The sequence below is a fragment of the Manduca sexta genome, chromosome 10, assembly GCF_014839805.1.
Source record: "Manduca sexta isolate Smith_Timp_Sample1 chromosome 10, JHU_Msex_v1.0, whole genome shotgun sequence".
Lineage (NCBI taxonomy): Eukaryota > Metazoa > Arthropoda > Insecta > Lepidoptera > Sphingidae > Manduca > Manduca sexta.
The window spans coordinates 13,023,256-13,050,166 of NC_051124.1; the positions used below are offsets into that span (position 1 = coordinate 13,023,256).

General features: G+C 36.0%; 3 protein-coding genes across 3 annotated transcripts in view; 1 reads left to right on the forward strand and 2 right to left on the reverse strand.

Moving 5' to 3' along the window:
- Positions 1 to 781: 781 nt before the first annotated feature.
- Positions 782 to 4,342, reverse strand: LOC115444196 (PEST proteolytic signal-containing nuclear protein). The gene is made up of 4 exons (XM_030169873.2): positions 4,137 to 4,342; positions 3,837 to 4,007; positions 3,471 to 3,732; positions 782 to 2,991 (listed from the first exon to the last, which is right to left on the reverse strand). Exons 1-4 carry the CDS (start codon positions 4,165 to 4,167, stop codon positions 2,826 to 2,828), a joined length of 630 nt encoding a protein of 209 aa, XP_030025733.2. The 5' UTR covers positions 4,168 to 4,342; the 3' UTR covers positions 782 to 2,825.
- A 370-nt stretch (positions 4,343 to 4,712) lies between these two features.
- LOC115444192 (mitochondrial tRNA methylthiotransferase CDK5RAP1) lies at positions 4,713 to 9,509 on the forward strand. Its single transcript, XM_030169868.2, has 7 exons — positions 4,713 to 5,358; positions 5,606 to 5,756; positions 6,469 to 6,683; positions 6,995 to 7,125; positions 7,752 to 7,908; positions 8,650 to 8,777; positions 9,099 to 9,509. The coding sequence occupies exons 1-7, from the start codon at positions 4,824 to 4,826 to the stop codon at positions 9,474 to 9,476; spliced, it is 1,695 nt and encodes a 564-aa protein (XP_030025728.2). The 5' UTR covers positions 4,713 to 4,823; the 3' UTR covers positions 9,477 to 9,509.
- Positions 9,510 to 9,690: 181 nt separating this feature from the next.
- The window catches only part of LOC115444191 (protein phosphatase 1 regulatory subunit 12B), an 86,893-nt gene continuing 69,672 nt past the window's right edge, over positions 9,691 to 26,911 (reverse strand). Inside the window, 4 exon segments of the mRNA XM_030169866.2 lie at positions 9,691 to 12,210; positions 12,212 to 13,543; positions 14,248 to 14,445; positions 14,932 to 15,033. Coding sequence (XP_030025726.2) covers positions 11,005 to 12,210; positions 12,212 to 13,543; positions 14,248 to 14,445; positions 14,932 to 15,033 — 2,838 coding nt within the window. The 3' untranslated portion in view covers positions 9,691 to 11,004.

The window sequence follows — 26,911 nt, forward strand, 5'->3', positions numbered from 1 at the left end:
ATCCTTAAATGGTTCCTTATCCTTCGCACACACTTTCTTTCTAATTATCCCTTCCCACTTTCCACCGAGCCCTGTAGTCGCTAGGCCGGGGGAATTTAATATCTCATTCGCTGTCTACATAAAAAAAAACTAGTACACCCACTACCCACAAAGGATATTACGTCCCAAGTGATAAGGGACTAACCTATTTCCATATTAGGCATAAATTCTAGACGTGAAAATGATACTGAGCAGTGGTGATCGAATCCAAGACCTCATCATGGCAGTCGTACTACAGTACAACTACGTCACTGGGGCATTTAAAAATAAATGTTGCTTGAAGGGTAGCATTGTCTGCTACTATTTGTTATTGGTAAAGATATATGAGACATGGATTTATGTAAGCCTGTGGATCTATGAAAAAAACATAAATTGATCGCAAAATCACTCACGGCCAATTACCTCAACGTTGTCAATCTTAATATGCGATCTAATGGGGAGAAAAAAACAATCAAAATAAGTCCTTCGTAACACGTCAAAAAAAATATCTATTTCACGATCGATAAATAAAACCGATTGGGATCGATCACTAAAGATGGCGTTTAGGTAATCTCTTATATTATTCCGTTTCCACTTATCGCTGAATAGTAAACGCTATCTATTATCTATAACGATACATAAATATCGTGGCGGGTGTTTACACTTTCAACGGGACACCACCCTGCTGCGAAAAAATCCTGTTTATCCTTATTAGTTGTTAATCATGTTTCAAATAACACCAAAGGTAGAGTAAAACATCAGATAATACGCGAAAGTTTATTACCATACACTTAACTACTACAATATCAAATTAAAACACAATTCGATGAAAATTAAATTTTCATTTTGCTAGTCACAACTTGCCAATAAAGTAAAAATTTCCATACAGATGCAAATTCAACAATACAAAGTACCAAAGACCCGCGTTAGTAAACATGATATAAAATTTGTCAATCCATTTGATTATGACCATAATATTATTCCAATCAAATTCCACACAGAAATCCGTTTTCGATATCTGACAAATTTGTATACAAATCTGAATTTTCGTACTATTTGTATACAACTTGTATATTGTACTAATTAGTTGCAGAAATATAAACAATATTTACGTACTTTTCATGTTTAAAATATATTTCTAGGGTCTGTTAATTCTGCTCATTGGCTTGAACGCTTGATAAAGTACAATACTCGCAATTAAAATGTCTTATTGTAAGGTGCTGTTTAACGATGTCTGATTTCCAAGAACGCTTATCGTCGAACAGTAGCGTAGCTTGACATAGAAGAGTCATGACTATATTTAAAATTTGTTGGGGGCTCTTCTGGGCAGTGCCAACTTTTGGGCGCCTGCTTAGTTAGGTCTGGGCCAAGAGGGGCCCAAAGCTCGGGGCCCCTTATCATTGATATGGCTGGTACGTGGGTAGCTACGCCCCTGTCGTCGAATATAAAGTAAGGCGACCAAACACAAAAGTGAAACTCCTGAAGTGAAGCTAAGGGCCTATTTCACAAGTTCAAAGTATATTTTATTTATCGTATTAAATGCTGATGTAGGTACACGTTTTATTACTTTTTATATGGGAGCATAGATTAGAGACTTTTGTATTTGGTGCTTATACATATGTTAAAAGTAGAATTTACTCAGAAGTTTCTTAAATAGGCCCCGTCACACTAACTCGCAGATAACATTTACGTGAAAATTGTGATACAGGCCCTAATTATTAACATTGCATACAAAAGTAATCAACTCACTCAGGATTGCATTTTACAACTCTTAACTCATTTGAATTTAGATAAGTGCATTTATTGGTAAATCAGCTTCTACCTTTCCAATAAACGGAGCTATGAGCTAAGTATGCTTTTTTAAATTTAATTACAATCAGAAATGACACCAAATTTAAGAAACAATTGAGTAGGTTCTTACTATTGTTTAAACTTCTGTAACTGACTGGTGAATGCACTATATACAATATTATGTTCCATATCATTTTTCAATGATTAGAATACCGGAGTTTCATCCTTATAAAACTTGGATTTAGCTGATGTCTGTATTTCGTATAAGAAAGAACGGCTTAGTTTCATAAATTCTACCAAAACTGTGTCAAAGTGGCGAAGGATCCATTAGCCCGATACCTCACAAATAATTAAAATTTTCAGATAGCAATCATGCATATTAGTATCCGTGTCTGGTTTCCTTTCGGAAAATTTCACCTTTCGCCACTACTGTGTGTAAATGTACTAGATTAAAAAAGGACATTCATTTCAAATTACAACAGATAGAGTATATATTCTTTGACATAGTACATTAAAAACATTACTAAGCTATTGCTTATTTACTAGTGTGCTATGACTTGAATACTGCGGGCCAGACAGTTTTCACTTAGCTTTCCTTTTGAGAGTCTGACAGCAATATAAAACACATGTGATTGTTAGTGTCACTCTTTTTTCACAAGATTGCTTTTAGGAGTCCCTAAGGAAAGGTATATGAACAGGTATGAGAAGCCAGTGATACAAATATGGAAGCCTAAAAAGTTCACATAAAACATTTGAAATTGTCATTTTGAAAGATTTATGTATGGATCATGCTCACTCCTAATATCAGAATTATGAACCCTGATTGAAATTAACAATAATTTAAAAAGTATTTAAAACATTAAGATACTATGTTTCTTGTCAATATGAATCTACACAATTTAAAGCACCTGCAGCGAAACAGATATGTATGCACCAAAGCGGAAATTCTAAGCTAAAATACTTTATAGTTATGGTACAAAAAACATCTACAGAATTTTTGAGTTAGCTTTGTTGAATCATGGTCCTTTGATCTTGTAGATGGTTTGGGGGAATTTTGAACCTGTAGGCTTGTCCACCGTCTCGAGCGCTTGTTTTAGATTCTTCTCAAACACTTTCTTTGCATCACAGAAGCCTTGTTTTGTCTTGCCAAAAGAATTTGGTCCAGCTGAGGTTGGTGTTTCCCTGTTAACAATTTATGATTTTTTTTATTTATGTGTCTTCTTACTAATCTTATGACTAAGAGCTTCTTGTATTAGACTCGATTTGCTTTTGATGGCAAGGTGACATATGTTATCTTTTTAATTTAATTAGCCATTTATTTTTCCTAATGGGTCAGCCCAGTGGGTTACTTTATGCATATTATAACAGTAATAGAGTCTTGAATTTCATATATATATATATATAAAGAGATTAAATTATGCTGCATAGATTAGTTATGTACACAAAAGATAAGTATGCATCATTAACAAAAAGAGAAATTCACTGTAAATATTGCATTAAAAATGCAAAACAATGTGGACAAATTATCTCTAACATGTAAAAGTAATCATGTGCATAGATTTTGATGTAGGTATTGCTATAAGTAAACTTCCCGTTCACATTTAGTTTTAGGTTAGGTTATACAAATTCAAATATCAACAGCTTGATTAAAATCAAGTTACCTCCCAATATTCCTCATCCTCATCTTGGCTTCGGCCGGCATTTCCTCTGGTTCATCATCATCATCATCAGTATTAAATACTGATGCCACAGCAGGCTTTGTTATAGTCGCAGGCTTCGGCTGTCCGCCGAGCGTCATCTTGATGGGAGCCTTGGGTTTAGTGAAACCAATGGATATTTTAGTGATGCGAGGCGGAGGCGGCGGCGCTGGTACGTCCTCATCACTCTCCCATGCAGCAGGGGACTTGGTTCTTTCTTTTCTATCTGAAAATTTTATTAGAAATTGAAATTTTATTATGGTAAGGTATAATATGCTAAGTGCTTTATTATTATTTGTTAAGTCCTAATTTTTTGTTGGGCTTTCTTACCATAATCTCGCCGGTCCCTATCTTGGCTGCTGTATGAGCGGCTTGAGGAGCTTTTGGGCGAGTATCGTCGTCTTGGAGACCTCGACCGACTCCGGGAGCGTCGCCTCTCCTCACGCCGTCCCTCCGCCCTTTCATACCTCCTAGAATCATCACGCGCGGATCGAGACGACCCTGCCAATGCGAAAACACTGGCAAAGATAAATAAAAATACAAATTTGAGTAAACTATCACTAATTTTGTTGCGAAATTTTCAAATTCTATTATTATTATCTTTATATAATACGTCTATTACGCGTATACCTTTGTCGTAGTCGTGGTATCGACCGCTCATTTTGCTTTTGTGTTTTATCTTTGTATTTGATAAATGTCAGTAAACATGAAAAAAGCAATTTTATCACTCAAAATTATTTTACGATGAAAATTCGGCCATTTTCATTTGGTTTTTACGTCCTGTTCCAGTTCACTCAATATTTATGAGGGCTGTATTATCTATATGTCAAGCATGTTGCTGACTAACACTTCGTGACGAAAAATATAGCAAAATAAAGGAGGAGGACTTTTTTCTATTATGATTATAGAAATCGGCTATAATAATAATAATTTATTTCCAAATCAAAAGAATTACAGTCAGATTTAGCAAAACATTCTACACTAGGCACTGCCCGTCTCGTAGAATGAAATAATATCAAAAAAGTCAAGCTTTAATTGCAAAGTATTATAGAGTAAAATAAAAATCTATAAATAAAAAATATATCATACAAATTTTTTATATTGTTTTAGACGTTGTTTTATCTCTTTTATACTTTAAGTTTATATATAGCGCCTTTCCTTTCTTTAGCCTTATGCTTTAATTGTCGCCTTGTGGTCGTTTGGATCGTGTCAAAATCAGCTGAAAGTCAGAAACCAAAAGAATGCATTAAGGTTATCTGATTTTATAATGATTTTTATTTAAATTTTAACGTAAAAACCAGTTCAATTTTAGAGAAAATGTACTTTTTAAAACGTGCGACACGCTTATACAGGGTTTCAAGCACGCCAATAAAACAAAATTGTTGTTGTTATTCTGACGCAGGTCGCGTTAATATATTAAAAGACAAACTAAAACAGGGCCCTGGATTGAAAGAATTTCTAACTGAAAACTCTGAATCAGTCCTTCTAGATCGTCCTCATATACCTTATCTACCCGATAATGTTCATATTACAAGGAAAAGGAAAGTTTTCTTCGATGTGTACGGTTGTCAAATGAACCTAAGTGATACCGAGATTGTGTGGTCTATTTTAAAAAAAGAAGGTTTTGAGAAGACAGAAATCGAGGAAGAAGCCGATGTATTTCTTGTGATGACGTGTGCTATTCGGGAAGGAGCAGAAACAAAGATATGGCACAGACTAGATCACCTAAGAGGCTTCAAACGACGAACGATGGCAAAAAACAAAAATAAAGCTGTAAAAATCGGTATCCTCGGTTGCATGGCCGAGAGGTTGAAGACGAAATTAATCGAGAAAGAAAAAGCTGTTGACATTGGTAATGTTAACTGTTTAATTTCAATATCTAAATCAATTGTAGAATATTATTGTTAGATAACTGTATGAAGTTGTTCATTCTCTGCAGGGGCTATTTAATCAAACATAAACTCTATATTGTTCAGTAAATGGATAATGTAATGTAATAATGAAATAAACAAGACATAGGCAAAAATACTTCTATAAAGTAAAAATTTATTATACTAATTTTAAGATGATAATGAAATAATATAATATATTTATTTCAGTGGCTGGCCCAGATAGTTACAGGGATCTACCCCGTTTATTAGCTCTCACAGAAAATGGCCAGACAGCAGTGAATGTATTGCTGTCACTGGATGAGACTTATGCTGATGTAGTGCCTGTAAGATTAAACCAGAATAGTGTTTCTGCATTTATGTAAGTGAAGGTTTTTTGTTTAGTAAGTTGAATAATACTTATATATAAAGGTGAAGAGTTTGTTTGAATATGTTTATCTCAGGAACTGCTAAACCAATTTAGAAATGTTTTTCACTAATAGAAAGCTACATTAGTCCTGAGTGTTATATAATTATATCTGTGACATTATTATTATATCTTCTTTTTGTTTTCATTTTCACCAGCTGAAGACATTTAAAAAAAATGAATTGCTTTTCAAACTTGCCATGGGCAGAGTTGCCATAAAAATATTTGGAGAATTACAGCAAATTGGAATTGGATTCTTTTATCAAATATAAGTGTCACCATTGTTCTGCTATTGTGTACTTGCATTGGTGCTTACCAACAGATGAGACTGACTAGCTCATAAAATTGCCAGATCAATTTAAAAAAAAAAAAAATCTAAAATTCAATTTGTTGGTGGTGGATATATTTTATATCTCTCCGTATGGCTACCACCTTACACAAGGTATTAAGCCTGCCGTACTGGCCCACGTAAATTTATCGCATTCCGGGATCAGCCTGTGTATATCTGGTTACAACAGGCGGGCATAATTGTGTCAACTGTCAAGGGGTAATCATCTCTCATCAGTCGACATTATATTGGACCTCACTCCACTTCCTATCAGGCGCAATGGGGTCACGGTTCCGTGCTCACATAAAAAAAAAACAAATAACATAAATATATTTCTAGTTCAATAATGCGCGGGTGCGACAACATGTGCTCATATTGCATAGTGCCCTTTACTCGAGGGCGGGAGAGGTCGCGGCCCGTTACCTCCATAGTGGAAGAGGTGCGGCAACTCGCGGACCAGGGAGTTAAAGAGGTCACACTGCTCGGGCAGAATGTTAACAGTTACAGAGATGTGTCGATGATGACAGACAAGTGTGACACGCAGATGGCGAAAGGTATAATTATTCAACATTTTCTCTGTAGATTTCTCATGGGACTTTTATAACATCACAAATTTTCATTATTAACTTTGTAATTTTGTACAAATAAATATTTTTTATTTTACTAAAGATTAAAGAAAATATGCAGTATGTATAATTTAAAAAATATTACTATTAATGTTGGTTTGCACGAAGCCCTCGCTAATCAAATCATCATATTTTTTTAATTATTAATATTTTTTTCAATATTTGTATATATATACATATTATATAAAGTCAGTGGATTACTTAAGCACTTATTTAATGATTGTCTTGGTGACTTCAAGGTTTCAAAACAGTGTACAAAAAAAAGAAAGGTGGTCTAAGGTTCGCAGACTTGTTGGACAAAGTGTCGTCAATAGACCCTGAGATGAGAATTCGGTTCACGGCAGCACATCCTAAGGATTTCCCCGACGAGGTTAGTTTTAAATATAAACAGATGTTATTTGTCTTGTCTATAATAACAACGCTATTCATTGCTGTTTCGAGAAAAATACCAGAAAGTTTAACATGCTGCCATGGACTTTTTATAGTAACTTGTTACGATATCATTTAAATTTTTCTAAAAGTAGTTACTACCTCGGTGGCTTACCGCCATTTTCAATAAACAATCCCAAACGCTTCTATCTCAATAACGTGTCATCAGAACAAAGTATATTGTGATATGCTTACAAATGAATTATTTTGATGGGATCATTCTCGGAATCTGATTGAAGGTTGAGCGATTGGTATAGATTATTGATGATGGTTGTTGAATTGCGTGCTCGGTATGACCACTGTTCTGAGGTTCCAGGTTCGAATACCAGATCCGGGATGATATTCAGGTTTTTCAGCACACTATCAGACGGAATTTGTGTCCGATGCGTGGTGAATAGTGGGCGCCCTGGTGGTATCTCTGCCAACCCCTTGAAGGGTAAAGGTGTGATGTGTGTGTGTAAAAATAGTTCATTGTATTAAGTAGATAATTAAAAATATATAGTATCCGGCCTTTTTTAAATATTTCACATAAGAGTTACATTCCATTATTTCTTTTTTCGACTAAAGGTGCTGCAGGTAATCTCTGAGCGCTCCAACATCTGCAAGATGCTGCACCTGCCAGCTCAGTCTGGGTCTAGCGCCGTGCTAGAGCGCATGCGCAGAGGGTACACCAGGGAGGCGTACCTAGAGCTGGTGGAACATGTAAAGAATACTATACCTGGAGGTGAGATTAAGGTGGTAGCTCAAGGTCCATTTTCATACATTTTGTTTCGGCTTTAATCTGGGTAACTAAACAAGTATTGGCAAGTAAAGAATTTAAATTCACGTCTAGTTAGTGATTAGTTCTCGCAGTTGAAGAAAAATGTAAAAATAATTAATAATCATGGATATTTCTGCCTTTAAAATTTCGTCATATTAAATTTTAAAGGCCGAAATATCCATGATTATTAATTATTTTTACGTTTTTCTTCAACTGCGAGAACTAATCACTAACTAGACGTGAATTTAAATTCTTTACTTGCCAATACTTGTTTAGTTACCCAGATTAAAGCCGAAACAAAATGTATGAAAATGGACCTTAAGCTACCACCTTAAGGTGTTTAGTTTTGCTTTACAAAAATATCTATGGGAAATATGACTAGCATGTTAAATATTTTATTTCTAGAAACATTTCAATATTATCTCCGAATTAAATAACAGTAAATTGGATAATTAAAATTAAATAACTGCACGCAGGCGGATAAAAAATCTAAGTGCACTCGTTTTCATAACAATAAAAATATATTTTATGATTGTGTCGACTAGCGAGGGATAATCATCTCGTTAATAAATACCCTCTCTGACGCCACTCACTTACACCTAACTTCAGTGTTGTTACTTTCCCTTGATCATATAAAAAGTGGATTAAGAATATAAACAAACAGATAAGATACTCACAACAATAAAAAATATACTTTTTTTTTAGTGGGATTGTCGACGGACATGATCTGCGGCTTTTGTGGGGAGACAGAGGAGGAGTTCCAGGAGACGTTGTCTCTGATGGAGCTGGTCGACTACAACACGGCGTATTTGTTCCCGTACAGCATGCGGGAGGTCAGTTGTTTACATAACTTATATAGGTGCACGGCACGTAATGGTAACTGGAGTGGGGTTCAATAGAATGTCGACTAACGAGGGATGATTACCCCTCGATAGTGGACACAATTATGCCGGCTGTCGGAACCGGATATACACAGGCTGATCCCGGAACGCGACACACTTATGTGGGCCACTTTGGCGGGTTTTAACACCATGTGTACGGTGGTAGCTATCCGGGCGGATATAATATATCCTACCAGCTTTAAACAACTTGAGTACACTTCGCGTGGTGGGTTTGTAAAAGGCTTTCCCTAACATTGTTTTTTTTTGCTTCAGAAAACAACAGCATACCGCCGCTATAAGGACGATGTGCCAGAGCCGGTAAAAAAAGAAAGGCACAACCGCATGATAGACATGTACAGGCGCAAGAGCCAATTATTGAACGAAGCCGAAATAGGGTCCATCCATTTAGTCCTAATAGAAGGGGTGGTTCCAAAAACGGGGCAATTGATGGGGCGAAATGAGTTGTATACGAAGGTTGTTTTTGATCAGGGCGAAATAGACGCAGATGGGAGCAAAAGGAAGATGCAACCTGGTGATTATGTGGGGGTGAAAATAGTAGGGGCGAGGTCATCGGTGCTCAGTGGTATCGCGTTATATCACACGAGTTTGAGTGAGTTCTATAGGGAGCGAAGTTGGGAAGATAGGATTTAGTTGTAGAGTGAATAAAATTGTGTATTTAGGTAATTTGTGTTTTACTCAAGTTTTATTTTTAAGTACAATGAGAGAGATTTTTGTCAATTATAACTGATGTTGAGTTATTAGGAACTCATATTGTATTGAACAGGTTCTCATTTATAATATTTTCTTTCTTTAATAAAATATATTTTTTAGAAGGAAACATGAAAAAATAATAATACAAAACAAATAAGGTGTGGACACTTCAAAAGTGCATTTTATTAGATTGAATCATTCAGTCAGTACAAATTATAAATAAATAGAAATATTTCATATAAACATACAAATGCGTGGCTACATAACGCGCTAAGCATTTTTACAAGTCATTATTATACAATTAAAAGTTAAAGTAAAATTATTCAGTAAAATAGAAGTACAACTTATATTGATCTTTATGGCCTGATGTTAGTCACGAGTGAGGTTGAAGTTTTGTTTTCATGGATGCTGTGCTGATTCAAGAGAAATGAAGATTCCGAACGATGCATTTGATGCATGTAAAAAGTTGATTTTTCGTAAACAATAAAATGGTTAATGAAATAGTTTGCGGTATAAGGTGAACATTTATTTTCTCCTACAGGAGAGTTTAAGGGTGAAGTGATAACTTCAGACAGGCCATAAAGATAGATCGGCTGTACACACGTGACCAGAAATAATAATAGGGCGCCATTGCATAAACCTATAGATACATTTATGTGATTTTTATTCATATACATTACTTGATCATATTTTTTTGACAATCTGAATTTTATAAAATTTCTGGACATAAAAAATACACACACTCGAATCTTAATTATACTTATTTACATACAATTAAAATAATTTCAAAGTAACTAACAATATTGTGATACATGGCATCATTATAGAATCTAAATTAAATTTGTACTTTTTATTTTATATTATGTTTGTCTGTGTTTATGTTTAAAAAACTTAGTGACTTAGGCAGCATTATTTATGACCACGACATATTACTTTTATGAGTATTTTAATGAATTTTATTGGATTTTGCCCAATGATAAAAGAAGTACGTGCTAAAAGCTAGTCTTTTGTGGTATTAAAATGTGCTGAGAGAATAGTTTGCACGTATTTTTTTCATATTTTACTTTCACGATGAATCGATTGTTCAGTACAGGCACTTCATATAGGCACATAGTATAGATATCGATATATTTTCATTTTTATACAGATACGGATTCGAATTTCGAATGGGGAAGTGAGAGAAACTTCTCCTAAGTGAAAACAGAGGTTGATTTTAACGGCATCCACCTCATAACGTTCTAAAATCATATAGAACTTGTCTGTTTAGGCATATTCTGAATCTATTGCTGTTCATATAACGTAGTCCATATCATCTGGGTACAGTTTTAATTCCTAAAGCTATCACCATTATGATAACACTACAACATCAAATTTCAAGGCACAAGATTTATCAACAATATTTTGATATCGAACGAAAATTAATACAAATGGGTACTTTAGAGTTGGAAACAAACTATTTCACGAGTATTCACACTAAGCTAGAGGCTCCGATCTGCCCCATCGCCTTTCCTCCACTAACATTAACCCTCTGCCCCGACAGATTGTCTTCAACATGTCCAGACAAGCTTGGAGACGGTCCTTGAGAACTGCCATACACCTTTGTACTATATCCAGAGTCATTATGAGAATCCCTATCCGTCTGGCTTTGTGTTTCGGTCAAATGGGTGTTGATGGCCAGAGATTGTAGTCTGCTGTGCAGTAAACTGTGGTCTGGAGCCGGTTTCCTCAAGTTTCCTCGTGGGTACATTGATGGACGGTTATCGTAGTAAACGCCACGAAAGTGATCATTCTGGTTCGCGATCTCCACTTCAGTGTTTTGATCCAAATGCTCGCTGTAGCAATGGGGCATCCGCTCCATTTCCCTTAAAATATGATCTTGCATCATCGCATCAAACACTCCGGTTTGGTGGTGGTATAAAGGATTCCTATTCCTCGCTTGAACTTGTGATGGAAGGCCTGATTGGTTGTAGTCGTATTGCGCTTGTGGATATTGAGGTATTGGAAGCCCGTTCTCCAAGTAAGGCTGTTGTCGGTTAGGTATTTCGTGAAAATAAGCATCTTTAGGAATCATTGACCGTAAATCGTAGTGGTTCTGAATTGTGGCGGGAGATTGAGATTTGGTTGACATCGTCTCGTAGTTTGGAAGTGGTAAAGTCTGCAGTAAGTTTGAGTTCCTCATCGGCCCCGGTTGTACTGAGCTTCTTATGGGGTTGTCTTCTTCATCACTACTTTCAGAGTTGTTTCCGTTTTCTTTTTGTGGACTTTGGAACGTCTTCCTTGTTGGGAATGGAATGAGATTGTGCAAACTAAATCGTTTGCTTTTCGGTGGTTTCTCTTTTAGTACAGGCGCTGGCCGCTGAGGCTGTTGCGGCATTTTCAAAATTCCGGGAGGTTGTGTGATAGGTTCGGGCATTTCGGTGGGTGGTTTTCTTAACATCGGTTCAGGGGATTTTGATCTTTGTTGCTCTACTTGCGCTACTAATTCTTGTACGGATTTCCTTGGTTTTTCGGGCTCTTGATAATTTTGCTTTCGTAGCTTCACGTAACCATCTTGAGAGATATCTAACGGCTTAGGGTTTCTCATAGGAACTTCTGATATATCCTTGTCAGGGACATTTCTTTTTCTTATATCATCTGCTGTTCGTTGCAACACTTGGCTCTTCCACAAAGGGACGCACTTGCTCCCTTTGTATTCTATCCTCTGAATCGATGGGTTTGTTAGGTGACTTAGAATCTGTGTGTCGACTAGGTGATACATATCTCTGACTGTAGGTCTGAACTTCTATCGAGGATGGTGACTGCGAAACCGAAACTTTATTAGCCTTGACGTGGATTTCTGCTGTAACATTTTGCATATGGCTTTGGTCTACAGAACTGGGCATTGCTTGAGGTGGTCGTGACAGTCTACTAGGTCCAGCGTCCAGGTGGTCGGTACTTTTCGAGTTTTTCATCACATACCTTCTTCTAGGACTTGGTGATCGTCTCGTATCTAATAACTCAGTACTTTTCGATGTAGCCTTGCTATCATTTAAGTCTTTGGCATTATTCCCGAAGTGTTCAGCGTTTTGATTAAAATTCGTTATGATTCGATTTACTTTGCTCCATTCTTCGGTGTCCAATAGCTCCAAACTCCTCGTTCGTTTTAAAGGAGGAATATCTAACGAACCTTTTGGACTGAAGTCTAATTTCTTCACTCTCTCTGAAGCTCTGAACATCATGCCTCGAGTCAACCATTGCTCCAAATGTTTATGCCTTTCTTTGCACAAAGCTCTTTCAGCCGCTACAAATCTAGTTAGCTCTGATATTTGACCTTGAGTTTTCATCTCTAGATCTGTGACTTTCTGATCCAGTCTCTCATGTGCTTGATCTATATGCTTCTTCAGATCTTTCTTGTCCTCGTTCAACTTGTCTTCCATGTGTTTGAAGAACGGCGCACAGTAGCAAGTGTATCCTGCCCCGATAGGTCCCTTCTTTATATTACCAGCCAAGTCTAAGAAATATTGCTCGCCTTTTCTAAGGGGTTCGGTGGGAAGCGAGCTCAACTTAGGCTTTGGGAAGTATTTAGGGTCGGGGTAGTAATGGCAACCGTAAGGGGACCATTGAACTTGCGGCGTCTCAAAATGCACGTTCTTCTTCTTTTTATCTTTACCCTTTTCTTTCTTTTTAGCATCATCGGGTTCGTCTATCGTCCGTTCCTTGCTTTTATCCCGATGTTTCTTTTTAGGTTGTTTGGCAACAGGCGTATTTAATATCTGTATGATCTCTTCAAGTCCTTTTCTTGTGGCTATATCTCTAGCGGTCTCTCCTTGCTGATTCTTGATGGATTTGTCGCAGCCTGCTTCTAGGAGAATGCGCGTTAGTTTCCTTCGGCCCATGGCGGCAGCGATGTGGAGGGCAGTGTCTCCGTTCTTGTTTTGCTCGGAGACGCGACATTGTGCTGAGATGAGGATGCGAGTGACGCCCGCGTGGCCGTACCGAGCCGCCGTGTGCAGTGACGTGTCGCCATACTGGAATTAATAAGTATTTTGGTTAGAAAAAATAATGTATTTAATGGTATAATCGATATTGATTATACCCTAAATGAATAGTGTACTAAAATCACTTTCAGTTTATAACTGTTCAGACATCTAAACATTCAAAATGATGAAACTTAGGTTGCCCCAACCTTAGTTTCGTTGGTGATCGTTGTTTTTAACGTGCTTAACCAGTTTATCCAAATATTATAAAACACCGTAAAATCCAATCGTAATTTTCTAGGAATTAACACGAAATAATTTTAAACTGTCAATAGTTTTTGTCGAGTAATCACAAAAACGGGTATTTAATAAAAAAAAATCCTGGCACGGAATAATGAATCCACTGAACCTGATGTTACAGGCAGTGATCGTCAAATATAATGCTGATATCCGAGAGATGCAGCTTTTTAAGACCGTAGCATGAAATATTTTAACTATAATACTGTAAATCTAGCGTCTGACTAGAAACAGGACTCATCAGAACAAGCTACGAGTCAATTCTATAACTTTCCACGGTGATAGCTGACAGGATCTTATCCACAATACATCCGACACGCTTTACAAACATTTTGTTTCTCAATAACCTCTACTGTTTTTGAAGGCCCCCAAAAAATCAAGGGTACACGTCTAGTCTTACAAAACGTACTAAGAATTAAGAAGACCAAGGAGTTATGCTCGTCGTTTATTAAACTCACATTATTCTGCAAGTCTGGCGGTGCGCCCGCCAGCAGTATCTCGCGGCAGGACTGGTTGTGTCCGTTCTGGCACGCCAGGTGCAGCGGCGCGAACCCGCCCGCGTTCCTGGCGCGCAGCTCGGCGCCGCCGTGCGCCAGCAGCGACACGCAGCGCGAGTAGCCCTTCCATGCAGCCTCGTGTGCCGCGGTATTGCCATGCTGAAATAGAGAACGATTTCATTTCATTATTGGGTTATTGTACTTTTTTTCTGCGGCGATGAGAACTGTAGAGATTTTTTTAGTATGAAATCAATTCGTGCAGATCTAAATTCTACATTTCCTTACAATATTTTTAAAAGATATTACGCTTTAATCTCCGTAGACGTAAGTAGGTGCAACCAGAGAACAACTTTACGTCGTTTACCTATATATATTATATAATTATATCATATTTTAAGGTAAGAGAACATAGATATTTAGTCTAAATTCTAAACTCACTGCTACAGATAATTAATAAGAAATAGCAGTTCGCAATTTTTAACTGTAGTGTTTCATAAACTAATATTTTTGAACACTTAACCATTTATAGACAAATTAAACAACACGCAATTTTTTTAAGCAATAAAAAAATAAATAATCGATTATGTCATTGAAACATCTCAAATTATAATTGGTTGTTAAAAAAGTAAACTAGTCAAGTGTTACCAAGTTGTCTTGCTTGTTGGGGTCGGCGCCGTGTTGCAGCAACAATTGCACCACCTCCACGTGTCCGTCAGCCGCAGCTCGCTGCAATGCCGTGCAACCATTCTGCAACATTCAACACAACATTAATAGACGTTCTCAATAAACTATCCTAAACAATCAATCTCAGAATCAATCTGCAATCCGATTCCGAGAACGAACCAATCAAAATAACACATTTGGAAATGGCGGTTAAGCATTACAGCTTTAATAAAATTTATAAATTTAATTTTCTATAACTAAACTTATATAATATAATATAACATAATAATATCAGCCCTGTATTATATACTGTCCCACTGTTGGGCACGGGCCTCCTCTACTACTGAGAGGGAACTAAACTTGGTGGGGGCGAAATTACCTATAGTATAAGTATCCATAGTTATTTTATGTCCGCCCGGTAGCAGCCAACGTACACAAGGTGTTAACATCTGTCCAAGTGGCTCACGTAAGTGTGTCCCGTCCCTGCATCAGCCTGTGTATTTCCGGTTCCAACAAGCCTCCATAATTGTGTTGACTATCGAAGGGTAATCATCTTTCGTCAGTCGACATTAGATGGAGTAACTTACCCATGACCGTAAAAAAAAATATCTAAAACGTGCAATTAAATCTTCAGTCAGATTTAAAATCTAGGCTCGAAAATTTGTTTGTTATTTATGATATAAAATAATTGATTACTCAAGATTTGAATAAACATTCATTTTTACACCACTCTAATGTAGAGACGGCACAGTGGTATTGTGCGTTCTATCAACTTAAGTGATCAGAATTGCCTTAAAGTTTTATGCTATGTTTTTATGTAATATACTCGTATTTTGAATTCAGATTGAGTATCTAGTATAATAGAGTATAAATTCCGATTGAAATGAATGCGAATTGCGCTGCGAACGAACAGTCACCGAACGAGTTAGAAGCTGGCGAAAAATAATTACATCTTACCGACACGTCATTAATTAACATTTTGATTTATATAATTAAAGTGCACGGTAATTGAATACACCTTATAAATACCTTGGTAATTTATAGTAATTAAAAAAGGGAGTGCATAAGTAATTTTAGAATATATTCTAATACCTGCGTATAATTATTTCCAATCCTATGTCTACGAGTCTACGACTAAATTTGGATTTGCAAATTGCAGCCAGTTATACTGAGATATTGAAATTAGTTTCTCCAAATGAAGTCATTCGTTCGGTACGGCATATCGATCGATTTACTCGATTACACGGGTCGCAAATCATTCGTGGAAACGATAAATAACTGCATACATACGCTTACTTTCCAAATGTTTACTTATGCGAACATATTGGATATGGTATATTATACGTATACGTTTAGCGATTGTTTATGCATTGTTTCTAGAAAGCAGCTTTTACGTGACGAATAAGGTTTAGAAATGAAAGGGAGCGGCTTCGATGCCCGCACCGAGACAAATATTCGTGTGATCCGCAAATATTTATTTTCATTATGAGTTTGTGGAAGCCAATTCTGTTTTATATATTTAATAATATTGTAATTCTAGAATAATGGAGCTTATGAAGTCAACAAAATAGGTATTAAGTCGTCCTATTCAATACAAATAAATGAATCACCGTGAATGTGAAATGGTTATACTCGTTGTTTTATTATGCTGGCTCGGTATTTGAAACAAAGTTATTTCATTCAAATACTCGCCAATACATATGTTTTCCGTACTGACGTGTTTCCAATACGTATCTTGCAAGAGCTTAGAACTCGTATATGCGTTTTGAATGGTCGAAATGGCGTAAGGCAGTAATTGAGTTTTATTATTGGATAGACATGTCTTAACGTCGCATATACAACTGTCCAATTTAATGTTGTAATGTAAATTGTAAAGATTCAATTTGAGTCTTGTAACATGCGTATTATGAGAGACTTTGTTTAAACGCCCAGACTCTTGCAGATAGTACAGAATACAAACATTTTTCTCGGTGCCGATATAGGGGTCCCTTGTTTCATCTCTCTTCGCGACACGGAGTGCGTTAAATAAAATGAAACGACGCTGCCACGTTCGTTATCAAATTTATTTTCTTTGCGTATGACTAATAGTATCCAAGTATATGTTAACAGTTTTCGACACACTAACGTAGGAATCTATCTACTGCATTAATTTCTATTAAAATTATGTGATTGACAAGGTCAATTGGAATATCTTCCCCAATACGAATGTCTACTAAGCTAGCGTGATGTAGTATGGACCGCAACAGATGTAAATACAAATTATTTTCGCTCTAAAGTACGATATTAACCGTGATTCTGTAAAATTAAGATTGCTCCTATATTATAAACACATATTAACAGCACTTCAAGTGATATTTTAAGGCACAGTATGTGAGGGATATTGGCAGTTAAGTTTTATTTATAAAACAGCGCCAACTCCCCTGAGAACAAGCTCTTAATTACGACGTATGCTTTATTTATTAAATAGTTCAATACATTGAATGTCTACTTAAGATCCTACTCAAAGGTGAGATTGATTTATTAATATGGCCCCAAGTCAACTCTCAAGTATTATCTCAAGTACCGGTGTCCAGCAGTGGAACAGATTATAATATAGGGCTGGTATTATTCTAAATGGCATTGCAAACCGTGTGTAATTAAATGTTCCATTTCCAGTGTGATTTGTAACTCTGACAACGTCGCGTGCAAATAATATTCTAGAAAATAATTCTCAAGTTGTTTTCAATAGCTTGCCTAAAGCGCAAACCGTTTATCGTGCTAAAGCGTAGCATTCACAGCATGTGTCGAGAATATCGTGAATGCTGTTGCATCCGATCCGACGTCAACGGCTGCCGGACGCTATCTTCTGGCTTAGCGGATAGAATTTAACCATAAATTGGAAGATGATGTCAGAAAATCCAGGGAAAAACCTCGCAAAATGCCCGATTTCTATATTATTGTACTAACTTTTGTTTGCAGGTTCGCCCGCGTTAACGAATTTTTCTGGGATAAAAGTTCAGCTATATATTTTCCCGGGGTAATCTTTGTTTTTTCCAGTATCTTAAACTATTTTCATACCAAATTCCATCGAAGTTCGTTTGGTAGTTATTGAGTTTATCATCTCCAGACAGACAGACGCGGCTAGGGATTTTGTTTTATAATATGCAAGATAGAAGAAGTCGTAATGAAGGAATTTGTAACGCAAATGTAAATCAGTCGGACCATTCTCTATGGTTTCATGGGCAGCGAATCTTATCGTCCTTCAAGTAGGACAGTGAGTACCGAGCTTTAAGGTGATGCCAACAGCCATTGTCGACGAAGGACGTTAACGATTCGCTTTCTTGATATTAATCGATATCGGAATGGAGTAATTAACAGACGTGTAACGTCATTTTTTATTTACCTATACAAAGGGACCGGTCCATATAGAGATAGCGATGCGATGACAAATCGATTTTAACATCGAGTTGATGGGAAACGATTAAAGAATATCGATGCTCTCTGCTACCTATTTGAAAGTTTACCTTTATATAACGTTAACCAATTAAATTTTAAAATCTATTTGGGTTAACTGATAGATAATTATAATTTCACCCTATTAAATTTCTGTAACGAATCAATCGTCACATCCGGAATGTTGATATTGTTGAATTAGTAATGGTTATTTATAATTTTTATGTTTTAATAGCTTGGCCTAAATTGGATATCGCTTATCGCAATATGTAACGAATTGAATTGAAAAATAACTGCTATGCGAGAGATAAATTGTAAACTGTATATTAATGTTAATAAATATATAAACGATGTGATAATTCAACGTAAATATATGATGAATAAGTAACTAAACCATCATTAGGTACTTACACCTCCAAGAATGTGAAAGCAAAGAAGTTTACAGAACGTTTGATTTCTTTTTAATCATCTTTACATCATACATATTCTGTCAATTCCGCCTTGGTCAAATCTATACATCCATTCGATTATCCAACATATTGATGTATCGATACTCGATGCCATACGTCTCTACCTTCAAGTCGTCAATTGCGCCGAGCGTCTCAGCCAGTTACTCTGTTTAATTAAAAGCACCATAAAAATTTCCTGTAAACGGTTGGTTTTTATTTAAACATGTTATTAAGTAATTGCAACGGTTAGTCGCGTCATTATAAGCGAAGCGACGGTTTTAAAAGAGTCCTGCATGATATTTTATTGTTATAGATTTTTAAAAGCTTTTACTAAAGCTAGTGCGGGTTTTAAGCGATTTATAATTCAATGTTAAAAAATACAAAATGTAGATTTTGTATAACGGGGGAATGAATTAAAATCATTTGTAATCAGTTATCAGTTATTGCTAAACTATTACAGAACTTAGAATTCAATAATTTGTTATAAAAGTAAGTTATAGAATTCATTCGTTCGTTCGTTTGAAACAGGGAATCCAATATTGCCGTAGAGGTCGCCTCTCGCCCGCTACACCCGTGCTCATGGGCCCATGGCAATCAGCCCAGTTCGCGTACAAGCTAACCGTTACCAAACAATATTCTTGCATCGACATTTACAATGACGTTGCATTTCTTTGGTCATTGGTGCTGGTCATGTTGGGTCTCCGTATACGTGTAGATATGTATCTACTCGTTTTTTAAAAATTGTATTAGGAGAAAGAGTGATTGAAAGTTTATTGAATAAGAAAATCTGGCATAGTTTTAATTAATATAACTTGTTATTTTATGTTATAGAAAAATAAATACTTCTATGGTTATGGTTAGGATTCGTGTAATGTAAATAAATAATAATATACAAAATAAAAAACCCCGGCATGTTATGTTAAAATATGGAACTAATTTCTTTTACTGGCAATGTTTACTATAAAAAACAAAGCAATAGATGCGACTTCAAAGCAGGTTTTTTATTTCGTAGTCTGGCTATAAATGACAAGACCAGTCATTTCAATGATGATATTCGTCAGGCTTTCTCATTGACAGGTCCATTGACAGGTCAGTTACCACCTAAAGATTTTAACTATTAGCATTGTATATTGACTGAATCGCACGCTTCCTGTTTTGTAATTTATATCACGCAATAAATTACAAAACAGCATAATTTCAAGTAGATGAAGGATTTCACGCATTGCTCCTTGTGTACAAGAAGTGGTGCGTGATTTTCCGGGACACGGCGCGCGCGCAGGCCGCGGGCTAGTCGTGCCCAATCCTAACTCACAGGGCCGGATTGATAAGAGATGGTTTATAAATAAGTAAAGGCAGGCAGCAAGTTTTGTGGTAGCATGAAAAGCTTGGAGCGGTTGGGTTGGTACTTCATAGAAAACCGCCATGTCGTGGCAGCTTGGCTGTTCTGTTTCGTACAGACAATTATATTAAAAGAAACACTATAAATGCTCTTATGCCGGCGTACAAACCAAAACCCGCAGTGGCCTTGTTCGACTCATACGAGATGGTCCCGGGGTATCTTGTAAGACCAACAACGTCTCCAAGTTCTTCAGGAATTGTGTAAAGGCAGTGAAGATCATTCAATATCGGGTATTGCACTAGCTCGTTTGCCGGTCTACCATACTAAAAATCGAATATAAAAAATCTAAAAACCGTCTTTCATGTCAGACTTCCTAAATACGCGCCATACTAAGATAGTGATGTGAAAATGTCGATAAAACGGTCCCATGTCGATGTCTTGGTGCTGGCGGTGGATTTATAGGCATTGTAAGTACAACGTTAGCCCCCTGGCCCCCTCGCCCCTCCTCTACTTCAACACTCGTGATTCCACCGCTCGTGTTGATGGTTTATTGCTTGGAAAGGCTACTAACCTATTTAGATCGGGTTTCTGGTCTTAGAGTGTTAGGAATATTGGTGTAATATTCCACTGTCGATAGTACAGTGTGACTCAAAATAATGGGAGATTGTTGGCTATTTATTATACTTATATATTCAAGACTAATATATTCATTTTGGGTTTTATTTTCAGGGGGCTAAGGAAGCCATCACGGCATTATTTAAGTACGAGGATGTATTATTTAGATATTAAGATCAAATCCAACTATGGCGCCTGTACGCAATAAGTGTAGCAGTATCAATTAATTAATTAATAATAAGATTTTTTTGAAAATTCTCATTTATCGTATGAACGCATCTTTTGACGAAGTATTCTTACACGATTAATTTGTCGTATTGTTACGTCTACCTATATTCTGCATCAGTACAAACTATTCTAAAGAAATAATTCAGAAACACAATACGTGTGAAGGTGATTGATGTCTGAGATGTTTTGCTCTAGTGGCAACTAAGAAGTCCATTTCTTACATTGTGTAGTAAAAACGAGCGAAATGCCATAAATCATAGCTCGAGTCGCACTCGTCTTGTTTATTTGCTGTTTTTATGTATGAGAAAAATTGAGTTTTTTGCCTTGAATGTTGTCTGAAGATGGGAGAGTGTTATTTTTTGTTATACGTAACTGCTTTATTATATGGATGCTGACTATAAAGTAATCGGATGATTATGAGATGAGTGTCAATAGTTTTTTCTTGTTGTTTTGATACTAATATTAGACTTGTATTTTCCCACTGCTGGGCACGATCTTGTACTGAGTGGGTTTAGTGTTTTGACCTATGCCTATCACGCTGGCATGAGCTTTGACAAACTTCACACCCTTTTCGTAAATTTTATGGAGAATTTTAAGTACCTCATGACTTTCCAGGTGACGTTTTCCGTCATCATTATAACGATCGTTAGTTAGCTATAAATATGCACTTAATTTCGAAAAGCAAGAGATTCCTGGTTTGAAAATCGAACCCACGACCTTCGTAGCGTTAGTACTTTTTATCCTTCACTAAAACAACCTTCTTGACTAAACATACAGGAAAAGAGCAAGGGCATGTAAAGAGAAAATAATACAGTGGTCGAATTTATGTTACTTAAAAGTTAAAACTCTCAAGGCAACATTGTAATAACTACAACTAGTTTTATTTTGTTGTATTTTCAATAGAATTTGATCTCTATCGGTACTAGTAGAACATAATTAAGTCCTGTTTAATTATTCACCCCCTGCATAAACAAGGGTCGAACGTAAGCTGCAAAGCTGCTACAGTTAAAATTATTAACAATTACACATCTACATAGAACAAAAAATTACAACGTATTAAGGTCACAAATTATCTAGAAAAGTGAGGCTGAATGGTATTATGTCAATGCGCCTTTGCCTCGCGCCAAACAAGATGGCGTCGCGTCGCCATTTTTTACGGGACAACCGGCGCGGCGCACCGGTGACATGGCTCGTGTTAATTAGCTATACCGAGAAAAACACACATTCTTACGATGTCAAGTAGCACGGGAAACGTTTGTTTTAACTTATTCTTACACTTTCTCGTTAGTTAACACAATTATAACAGGTTAGTACAATTTGAAGATTGTTTATCTTCTTTTATGGCCAATAATTTGTACATTTAAATATCATAGGCAAAAAGTTTATTAGTCGCAATCACACTAGGGTTATAAATCTTTGAAACAACATGCTTTGAGGCAATAAAATCATTTATAATTACTATATGTTTACTGTCTTATTTATTTGATTCTATAAACCATCTTAACATTTGCAATAACAAAACGGAAATTTTAAACGTAATGAAGCAATGTTTAATTAATGCTTCTGTTCAGCTTATAGATGGTTTATTATTTTTTTAATAAAGTCATTAAAAAGGTCGAACCAAACAGGTGTAACGTGTCACCGCATAAAGATTTGACGACAAAACTTATCTGAGGTTGTTAATTAACATGTGAAATAATAAAACGCTCGCGTCGCCATAAATATTTATGATAAAGCGTGAATATTTAAATATATTTAATCATTGAGAATGGACATAATATCACCTATTATTATGATTGGTTATAACGAAGTTTCATTAGAAAGTTAATTCCTGGTTGTAAGTGATGAAAGTTAATGAAATTTTGTATGAAGAATCATGTAAGCTTTTTATTATTTCTCAGTAGCGTTAAGATCTTTCTTCCGTTCGGAGTGGCATTAAGTCAATCGACCGCTTTAGCAAAGATTCATTTATAAAGTATACTATAAGTACTTAGGTAAAACCGACTGGTTTCCGAAAGAAATTTTTACTTATCTGGGACAACTAAGAAGTGGAATTTCATAGTAAGTAAGTTAGTTAATTCAGATCGTAGCTCTCCGATTCCAGTAAGTGTAATTTTTTCTTATGAAGTTTATAGGTGCAGATGGCTACTATATTATATCCCATATTATAAATGCCAATGTTTGTGGAAATGTTTAGTTGTTTGTATGAAGTAAACGCAGAAACCGCTGAATGGATCTTGATGGAATTTCGTATACGGATAGACTGTTTCCTAGATTAACATATATGCTTTTTTTTTATCCAGCTAATTTACTCCCTTGGAAATTATTCGAATTTTTAAACAGGTATAGTAATTTAGGAACCTTTATAACTAGAAAGGCTCTTCACGTGGTCGAAGCTACAATACCTAGTAAATATAAACGGTATTCTTTCACCAGCATTGTAAGCACTGAATACGCACATGATAGATTACAAACGATTAATTAAACTGCCTCAAGATTGTACTCACATCCGTGTACTACGTCAAAAAAAAGTACATTTTGCAACAAAGTTACCTATGGATACAACTCGCATTTAAATATAAACAGTATATCGGCAATAAAGTAATAAATTACAGTCTATTACAAGGAAATTGGGTAGATTAACTACTTGTTTTTTTATTTAAATGAATCACGAGATGAGCGAGTCTTGCATGATAGCCGCCACTATTAGAATGGATCTAAATAGTATGGGATTACATTACGCTTGTCTTCATCAGCTTCATTTAAGTCTTAATAGATCAAACAGTTGCTTAACGAGGGTGGGAATTTCAGACGAGAAAACCTAAAACTTTGTTGCAGTATTCGGAGGTCGGAGCACTTGGTACCTTTTAACAGGTATCCATTGTTAATTATAGCTTTAACGACAAAGAAAAACACGAGAAGAAACCTGTACTAAAAATATAATGTTTGAAACCAATTCGCTTCAGACAAATGTTATGGTTTAAACCGAAAGGCTTAATTTCAATAAATGCTCGAGGACTGAAATGAGATGATATTGAAGCTACGTCTGTGTAGTCAAGTATTTGTTACAGTTATGATTTTAGATATGCAAATATCTCCGGGCTTCGATACCATTCAAATGGAACATAGAAGTAACAATTTTATAGACTTTCTAACCATCAACTGTAGTAGGTCTGTACCTTTAAACCACACGTTACGCATTTATCCCTGAAGGGGTATGCGGAGACGCAACCAGGGCATCCACTTTTCGCCAAGTGTGTTCCATCCCATGACGTGATAGAGGGCGAGTCTATCGCCATATCGGGCACAAATTCCTGACTCCGGCCTAATAATGAGCATACTGAGCAGAAAAACCCAAACATCATTTTGCCCGAACCCAGGACCTCAGAGCGCTGCCGTACTGCGCATGCAATACAACTACGCCGCTGAGGCAGTCTGTATCTTTTATCTGTAACCATAAAAGAATCAATAAGTATTTATTGTTTAGCCATACACTCGGCCGCAACCCAAAGCATATTATTACGATTGAAGATCAACAGATAACAAATCAATAATTTTACAGCACCATTATCGGGGTCCGCTACATCGTAAATTTTAGAAAATTGGCAACTTCCTACCAAATTACATTGAATTAACTTTTCTACAAAATGTATTACTTGATCTATTTTTATAACAAGGCACAGTTATAACTACTGTGGAAATATTTTAATAGCTTCTGCCCGCAACTTGTTTCGTAATAGTCAATATTAACATTATTTTAAACTGGATTTTTTTATTGTTCGAGCACGTTTAGTTTTAGAGCTACAGCTTCGATTCTGAAATTTCTTTCTCGCCTATCATCTCTGTATTACTTAAAGGCAATGCTTTTTGTTTATGTGGGTTTAGAAGCGTTTCCTTCTCATTATTAATGCATTGCAATTACTCACGCATTGAGAAATTATATTTACATCTACATACGTCAAAATACTTTGTACATCTTTACAGCAAATCGCGTGCACGGGGTGTGAGATTTAGCATGATTAAATTTCACATAAAGAATGGTAGAAAAATTTATGTTGAAACAAAATTAAATAATTTGTTTGAACATGTAAAACATTATTTACATTTCGTCAATATTAACTCTACCAACCAGTTCGGAAAGTAGTTCTCACCAGATAATAACAGGCACGAAACTTTTCAAAATTAGTTTAAGGTATAATGCATAATGAAGAGAAAAAAATACAATTCGTTTTTTGTGTGTGATACGTGTCACAAATATATTAAATTCAGTTGTCAAATTTTGAAGCACTGGACGACCTCTAGTACTTAATAATATCAGTAATTACAATATCTTTAAAAATAATTCGCTTTGAAATTAGTCGTAATTATGAAAATTTATGCCAACACATTTAAACACATTAGTATTATAAAAAAATAAAATAAAGTGTACCAGAAACAAAAACAAAATTTCGCGCCATCAATTTAAAAGTTTAAAGGTTAAACTTTGACGTTAAAATTTACAATTTAAATAGCCCCTGACCCCATTAGCACCCTCTAAGTCTGCACCTGCCATACCATCTACAAAGCCTTATTTAAGTGACGTTTTATGGAGTTATCGTATTTAGATCACATATTTTACCACTATCATTGGTACTCGCGTCGCGTACGAATCGATGTCGATTGCGGAACGATACCAACATTTTTGAGGCGTGGGAACGAGTTTTATGGCCATGTGGCGGCGTAGATAATCTGTAAACAGTATGTCTGAGTTTGATTCCTAATTGAGGAACACTATGAGCTTCTGACAGACAAGGTATGGCGATTAATAAACCGGGTAAAATATTTGATGACACATATTTGTGAGTTCCGCAAATGTTTGTTTCGCTGTAAGTGTGAAAACATTACGTAACTTATTCCTCTTGTGGATGCATAAGGGGACAGGACTGTGTGTGACCCTTGAGTGTAGGTATAAAATGACTTATTCAGGACTCTGTCACTTGTTGCCAACTCTCCATCAGTAAGAATGGAACAAGTACCTAGAAGCGTGAGAAAAACACTGTGGAGATATAATAAAGACGACGATCACACTTTATATTAATTGAATTTTTTCCCTAGTTTAAAATATTTCACCTAGCAAGACGCTGTACTTTTATAAAAAGACCAAACGAATACAATAAATAATAAAAAATACTAATGTCATCGTAATGCATTCACGGCTATTGACGCTTTAATTACTCCTAATAACATGTTATAGTTTAAATAAACCATAAAACTTGAGATTGCATCGAGAACCAACAGTAGGAGCGCGCATCCAACATTCTTGAGGAGTATTATAAAAGTTAATTGTCCGCGTACATGGACGGAACCGTTGGAGGTTTTTTTTCGTCGCGACGGATGAACTCGCCGACGTCGCACTCGCCCTGTATGGGCACAAACCATACTATAAAATTAAAATAAAACTCACAGGCTTTCGTTTCCTATGGGTATGGGTTTAGACGGTTATTAGATTTCCTCGTAGCTTGAAAATGTCCGCTAGAGAATAAACTATTCTCTTTTATTTATTCAGGGGGGGGGGGGGGGGGAGAAAATAAATCGACCTAACCAGTCTTCGAAACCCTGATTTTGTTATAAACATATACATACATAGTTCTCCTTAGTATTATGAGCTTGAGCTCTTCTCGAAGCTAGCCCTCAGAGTAAATTTTTGGAGCGATATGTAATAAAATATGTTTAGTTAATTTTTTTCCAGCATGAACCCGATTTTTGCCATCTATTTTAATTTTAATACAATCCTAATTTTCTATCATGAATAAATCCGCAAAAACCTACTTAGTGGCGTGGGTGAGAAAGTTTATAGTTATACGGGTTAAAGTTATATATGTTCAATTTCTTTAAACTGACAGACAGGCGGACAATGCTC

What these genes read in the sequence shown, in the direction of transcription:
- LOC115444196 (XM_030169873.2), bottom strand. Translation starts at nt 4,167, where the DNA reads ATGAGCGGTCGATACCACGACTACGACAAAG. An exon ending in ATACCACGACTACGACAAAG is followed by an intron (nt 4,008 to 4,136) that starts GTATACGCGTAA and finishes TCGCATTGGCAG; the next exon opens with GGTCGTCTCGATCCGCGCGT. An exon ending in AGGATGAGGAATATTGGGAG is followed by an intron (nt 2,992 to 3,470) that starts GTAACTTGATTT and finishes AATTGTTAACAG; the next exon opens with GGAAACACCAACCTCAGCTG.
- LOC115444192 (XM_030169868.2), top strand. Translation starts at nt 4,824, where the DNA reads ATGTACTTTTTAAAACGTGCGACACGCTTATACAGGGTTTCAAGCACG. An exon ending in TGACACGCAGATGGCGAAAG is followed by an intron (nt 6,684 to 6,994) that starts GTATAATTATTC and finishes GGTGACTTCAAG; the next exon opens with GTTTCAAAACAGTGTACAAA. An exon ending in AAAGAATACTATACCTGGAG is followed by an intron (nt 7,909 to 8,649) that starts GTGAGATTAAGG and finishes CTTTTTTTTTAG; the next exon opens with TGGGATTGTCGACGGACATG.